This window comes from Gossypium hirsutum, chromosome D10 (assembly GCF_007990345.1).
Source record: "Gossypium hirsutum isolate 1008001.06 chromosome D10, Gossypium_hirsutum_v2.1, whole genome shotgun sequence".
NCBI classification, from domain to species: Eukaryota; Viridiplantae; Streptophyta; class Magnoliopsida; order Malvales; family Malvaceae; genus Gossypium; species Gossypium hirsutum.
The window spans coordinates 52,696,242-52,702,765 of record NC_053446.1 but is presented as its reverse complement, the minus strand read 5'-3'; the positions used below and the strand labels follow the sequence as shown (position 1 = coordinate 52,702,765).

The following is a 6,524-nucleotide window of genomic DNA, read 5'->3' as shown; positions in this document are numbered from 1 at the left end:
AATAATTTTACTTGCATAAATTTAGTTTGGACTAAAAAAAATGTTAATTTTTTTCATAGATAATTTGAGGTGAGAAGGATATTTTATATTTCTGCTCTTGAAGATATTGACGTTTCTGTTAAACCAATGGCAGGCTTCCATCTAAGATTTGTAGTAGAAGAGGGTGAGATGAGCATTTGAAAAAGAGTGAGCTACGTGGCTTTTCTCAGACCAGCCATGTTGAAACTTGAAATTACGTAAACACCCTACATCCTAGCAAATTTCACAATTAATTTTTTAGTGTTTTCTATGATAAATTTTCAAACAAATAAACGTAAAATTTAGAATAAATTTCCAAAAGAAAATGTTTTGTTGATTCTTTTTTATTGAAATGCCACCTTAAAAATAATATTAATTTTTTATTCTGAAATAAAAATTATATATATTTTAAAAAATATCAAATACAAATAAAATTAACTTGATTAGCTACTAAGACGCAGAAGGGCATATTAGTAAATAGAGGTAGTCTCTTCTTCTCCATCCTTCACGAAAATTAGACAGTTTTATCAGTTAAAACCAAAAGAAAAGTAAAAAACTTAAAAAAAAAAAAAAAGAAAGAACAAAAGCATGCGTCTCTTCTCTACTTCATCTTCTTCACCAAAACCCAACTTTCCTCTCTTTTCGCCTTCTCAAAACCCCAAAAGATCCACCTCCAAAACACTTCCTCCCTTCAAAACTCGCCTTCCCTCTCCTTCATTCCTCTCGCTCCCTCCATGCACTGCCAACAGCTCCCCCTCTTTCCCCGTCCTCGACCAAGGAGCCGACCGGGAAGACTCTTTAGAACCCAAGCAAGACACTTTCAAGAAGGTCCTTGTTGTTCGACGCCCAGTCATGGATGTTTCCGGTGAAGAAAATGATGATGGGAGTGAAGATGGTGAAGCGGAAGGAGATGACGTCATTTCGAAGCCGTCGGGTATAGATGCTGGCCTTGAAGAGTTTGCCAAGAAGATGCCTCTATTCGAACCCGAAAGAGGCGAGTCCGGTGGCACAGTAGAGAAGCCACTTGCGGTGAACTTGGACTTGTCATTGTATAAAGCCAGGGTTTTGGCGAGGAAGTATCGATATGAAGAAGCTGAAAATATACTGGAGAAGGTAAAAGGGTATACTTGGTTCTAGTGAATTTCATAGTGTTACATTGTGCATTCAGTTTGCTTATTTAATGGATTTTTTCTTCTTGTATTTTTGCTTGTAGTGTATATGCTATTGGCCTGAAGATGGGAGATCATATGTAACATTGGGGAAGATATTGAGCAAGCAAGCAAAAAGGACAGAAGCGAGAGCCGTATATGAGAGAGGTTGCCAAGCTACCCAAGGAGAAAATCCCTACATTTGGCAGGTTTTGCATTTTCTTTTCCCTTTTTGTTTGATAATGTCATTGATTCGAACCCTGATGAACTCACTTCTGTCACTGAGCCTATTGCTCGAGTTCAATTCTTTGATGTTTATGCTTTTCAAGTTCAATTCATGCTACCGGTTCTGAAATGGAAACCTTTAACACTGTGATGATCATTGTCATTACTGCATTATTGGACTTGCTTTTGCAAATCTGCACTTTTGTCCATTTGAGGATAGAAAGATGGTTCTTGCGGATGGGGACTTGAAATTTTGCAAATTTTACTGGTGTTTGCGCTTTTCGAGTTCAAGTTCATGCTACCGATATCTGAAATGAAATCTTTGGCATTATGATGGTCATTGTGTTATTCGATTTGGTTTTGGAAGTATGCTCTTTTATCCATTCGAGTACTTGGAATTTCTAATACTCCATCCTGTTGGATTCGACTAATGGAAGCATAGATGAAGCTTGTTGGTGGTTACTTATTTGTATGTAACGAATCTACTATGCGGCTGTTAGCAAATGGAATGATTTTGTTAAACATAGATACACCACTGAGCTGAGATCCTTGAACTGATATAAAGAACCACCGTTTCATTTTCTATTATTAGTCCTCGTATGTAGAATTGACAACATTTTTATACTCTTCAAACAGTGCTGGGCTGTGTTGGAGAATAAGATGGGGAATATAAGAAGGGCTAGAGAACTTTTTGATGCGGCCACCGTTGCTGACAAAAGGCACATCGCTGCTTGGCATGGATGGGCAGTTCTGGAGCTAAAACAGGGGAATGTGAAGAAAGCAAGGCATCTGCTTGCTAAAGGTCTCAAATTTTGCGGTGGAAATGAGTATGTCTATCAAACCCTTGCATTGCTTGAAGCTAAAGCGAATAGGTATGAGCAGGCCCGGTACTTGTTCCGCCAGGCCACCAAGTGTAACCCAAAAAGCTGTGCCAGTTGGCTTGTAAGTCTTTAGTGTGGCAGACCTTGGTTTATTTCTACTGTAAATATGCTTTAATTAAGTCTGGTCAAATTTGTTGAATATAGGCATGGGCGCAATTGGAGGTACAACAGGAAAACAATCGCGCTGCGAGGCTCCTATTTGAGGTAATCCTTTCTATGAAAGCCAAATATCAAATCATGCACTGTTTCTCTCTGTCCCTTTGATCTAAGTTTGTGATTTTACTGTCCTGATAGAAATATATGTATTTAATTTGCAGAAAGCAGTCCAAGCAAGCCCCAAGAACAGGTTTGCATGGCATGTTTGGGGAGTTTTTGAAGCTAATATCGGCAATGTCGACATGGGAAGAAAACTTTTGAAGATAGGCCATGCACTCAATCCTAGAGATCCCGTTTTACTTCAGTCTCTTGCTTTGTTGGAATACAAACACTCAACGGCAAATCTAGCTCGTGTTTTGTTTAGGAGAGCCTCTGAGCTGGACCCAAGGCATCAACCAGTGTGGATAGTAAGAAATCTGTTAAGCTCTTTGAATTCTAGTTTTATACCTGTGTGGGACATATAGCTTATAGACTAATAGGATTTTACAACCCTTAGATTTACTAGTTGCTAAGTCTTGGTGGGAATCTGATATGACGCTTTTATTGCAATAGGAGTTTTAGTTTTATTTATTTATTATATCAGGTTTTATTAAGAGTTTTAGTTTTACTTATTTTCTTTATTATATTAGGTTTTTATTTCCTTCATAAACTTTAAGTTAGGAATTCTATTAACAGTCTATAATAGGCTGCCAATATGAAATAAAGAGATAAGCAATTATTCTATAAAAAAGAAATGTTATTTTGAGAGGGGGTTTAGTTAAGGATGAATTTGCCTTTTGAGTAACCATAGGTCGAAGCAAGAATTCTTTCTTGTCTAGACCTGTGACTAGATCCTACGCCAAAGCGCATAACAATTTTGTATCAAAGCCAGTTGTCATGAGTGACGAAAAGACTTTGACGGCGAGGCTGGAGGCTTTCATGGAACAAATGGCTACAAGGTAACAAGCATTAGAGGAGCAGGTGAAGACATTATCTCTTTCGGTCTAAATGATAATGAAAGGGGATTCAGAGAAAAATAATGAAGAACAGGGCAGCAGCAGAGGTAGGAAAAATAATTTAGACTCACAACACAGTGGGTGCATGGTGCCACGATTCTCTAAGATGGAATTTCCCATTTATGAGGGTGTTGGAGATCCTTTAGGGTGGCTGAAAAGATGAAAATAAATTTTTGGCAATCAACAAACTAACGAAGAAGACAAAGTAGGCTTAGCTTCATTCCATCTCTTAGGAGAGGCACAATTGTGGTTTGATCAAATGGAAAAAGAGGAGGCAAATCTTGATTGGGGGCACTTCAAAGAGTGTTGTCATGTAAGGTTTGGGTCACTTATGGGTAATAACCCATTGGGGAACTTGCCAACTTGAGACAAACTGGGACTGTAAAGGAATATCAACGAAATTTTAATCACTATTGGCTAGGATTGATGATCTTAAACCTCGACAACAAGTAAACCTCTTTACTGCCGGTTGGTAGAGGAAATTAGAATTGATATCGAGATGCAACAACTGGAAAACCTTGGAATTGCAATGAATATGGTTCGAACATTGGAACGTAAACAAAATGTCTCTTCCAAACTATCATCTCGAGCCATCCTGAACTAGCCAACTTCCCACAACACAGGCAACAATTCAATCATTCCAACAACTAAGAGCATTGCAAAGGAATGGGAACAAACAACAGAACAACAGGGAACAACGGCAAAATAGGTTTTTTTACACCATTTATTAAGAGATTGACACAGACAGAAATGACGGAAAGAAAGGCTAAGGGGTTGTGTTATAATTGTGACGAGTCCTATCTCATGGGACACAAATGTAAAAGGTTATTTTGGTTAGGAGTATCAGATGTTGAAGGCAAGCAAGATGATGATGAGGTAGATGATTTTGGATAAGTTCTGAAGTTTATTCTGAATTTGAGAGGACAAGCTCAACTCTGAGAAAGGGAGTAATGATATGGACGCTTTTATTGCAATAGGAGTTTTAGTTTTACTTATTTTCTCTATTATATTAGGTTTTTATTTTCTTCGTAAACTAAGTTAGTAATTCCATTAGGACTGTTTCCTTTGTTATTAACAGTTTATAAAAGGCTGTCAATATCAAATAAAGAGATAAGCAATAATTCTATAAAAAAGAAACATTATTTTGAGAGGGGGTTCAGTCAAGAAAAAATTTGCCTTTTGAGTAACCATAGGTCAAAGTAAAAATTCTTTCTCGTCTAGACCTGTGAATAGATTCTACGCCAAGGCGCATAACAGAATCATCTTTATATTCATTCTAGATAATGGTTTGTTTGGTTTCAGCTTGGATAGACTATCTTTCAATCCGCTTCAAAACTGATTCACTGCTGATATTTTGAGCTTGTCAGGCATGGGGATGGATGGAATGGAAGGAAGGGAATATATCAACGGCGAGGGAGTTGTACCAACGAGCACTTTCGATTGACTCAACAACTGAAAGTGCTGCTCGATGCTTACAGGTAATAGTTCAATAACTATACATTACATTAGACACACTGATACCAAGTTCAAATTTCCTAAACTCCCTTGCAAATATGCTAGATAATCTTCTGCCTGCTTGATGCATAGATTTAAGCTTAACTGCCATTTGTTGTAGGCTTGGGGTGTTTTGGAACAAAGAGCTGGTAACTTATCTGCAGCTAGAAGGTTATTTAGATCGTCGCTCAATATAAATTCTCAGAGTTATGTAACATGGATGACATGGGCAGCATTGGAGGAGGACCAAGGAAATTCTGTGCGTGCTGAAGAAATCCGTAACCTCTACTTCCAGCAGGTCTGTATTTGGGGAAAGTAAACAAGAAAATTCTTATGCTTTTTCTAATTTTTAGTTCCTTAAAATCCGAATTGCAGTTGAGAACTTATGAATGATTTTTTTTTCTTTGAATTGGACTGTAACAGCGTACTGAAGTTGTGGACGATGCATCATGGGTAACGGGATTTTTAGATGTCATTGATCCAGCGCTTGACAGCATAAAGAGGCTACTGAACTTGGATCAAGGCCTCATCAACAAGGCACGAGAGCCTTCGAAAGATGCAGAATCTATTGAAGATGGTGCTGAAGAACCATTTCTTACTACTTCTTTGGGACTAAATGATGGCAATGATATTGGATACGGAAGCAGATTTGACTTGAATGCTTTCATCAAAGATAAATTATCATTAGATCCATCTAAGCTGGACCTTTTGATGGAAAACTCAGGAAAGTCATCTCCTAAGAGAGTAACTTCTCCAAGAAGAATGTGGAGATCACAGACTCGAACCACCATGACTTTGCCTTGACCGAGCATATAAAGTTTACAGCTGCTACTGCTGATGCATGCTCGAATATATACTTGTTATCTCGGATGCGACGACGGATGCTTCCTAGACACAGTATGAAACTGGAAAAAATGCTTTGAAGTTACAAACCCATCTGTATACCAATTGTAGTGTACTGAGACAGACATCAAATCCAAATCTTGTAAGTGTCAAATTTGTATATATATTTTTTGAATCAAACTGCAGCAGTGTAATGATATCTTGTACTGCATTTACTATGGCAAAAAGAAAACCTTCCATTAAGAAAATAATCCAACAATATAAATCTGAACACATGAGCCTTGTATGTTTGTATTTCTTTTTGGGTATCAAACGGTGATTAAATCTAAAAAAAAGATATAGGAAATTGTCCTTTGAACCGGAGATACTTTCCTGTTTCCCAAAGCACCAAGTCTGCTGTTCCTCTCGGTTATGGTTCCTATTTTTGTGGCGGGCTTAAGATGAACTCAAATAGTGGATAGTGAGCTGTTCATATCAGCTGTCCATCTATGCATTATCAGCGCCAAAGTCAGGGAATTTTTTGTTGGGATCCTGATAAAAATAATTTGTTAGGGGTTAAAATCAGAAATTTTATGCTAAAACTATTTATTTTCAAGAGGGCCAAAATCAGAATTTCACCATTTTTTTGATTCTATGAGCTAACTCAAACTATCATGAACCTTTTGTTGGAGGGAGTATAAAGAAATATAAAATTTTGCGCCAAAGCCAGAAATTTTATGGTGCGATGGCTAAATTAAGTTATTAATTTTCAAAAGGATCAAAAA

General features: G+C 37.5%; 1 protein-coding gene across 1 annotated transcript; it reads left to right on the top strand.

The window, feature by feature from the left end:
* Window positions 1–352: 352 nt before the first annotated feature.
* On the top strand, window positions 353–6,033 carry LOC107916206 (protein high chlorophyll fluorescent 107). Its single transcript, XM_016845361.2, has 8 exons — window positions 353–1,131; window positions 1,232–1,375; window positions 2,028–2,333; window positions 2,417–2,476; window positions 2,590–2,835; window positions 4,791–4,901; window positions 5,039–5,215; window positions 5,341–6,033. Exons 1-8 carry the CDS (start codon window positions 607–609, stop codon window positions 5,719–5,721), a joined length of 1,950 nt encoding a protein of 649 aa, XP_016700850.1. The 5' UTR covers window positions 353–606; the 3' UTR covers window positions 5,722–6,033.
* The last annotated feature ends 491 nt before the right edge of the window (window positions 6,034–6,524 follow it).

Coding starts and splice junctions, on each gene's coding strand:
- LOC107916206 (XM_016845361.2), top strand. CDS start 607: ATGCGTCTCTTCTCTACTTCATCTTCTTCACCAAAACCCAACTTTCCT. Junction 2,334..2,416: donor AAAGCTGTGCCAGTTGGCTT/GTAAGTCTTTAG, acceptor TGTTGAATATAG/GCATGGGCGCAATTGGAGGT. Junction 4,902..5,038: donor GTGCTGCTCGATGCTTACAG/GTAATAGTTCAA, acceptor CATTTGTTGTAG/GCTTGGGGTGTTTTGGAACA.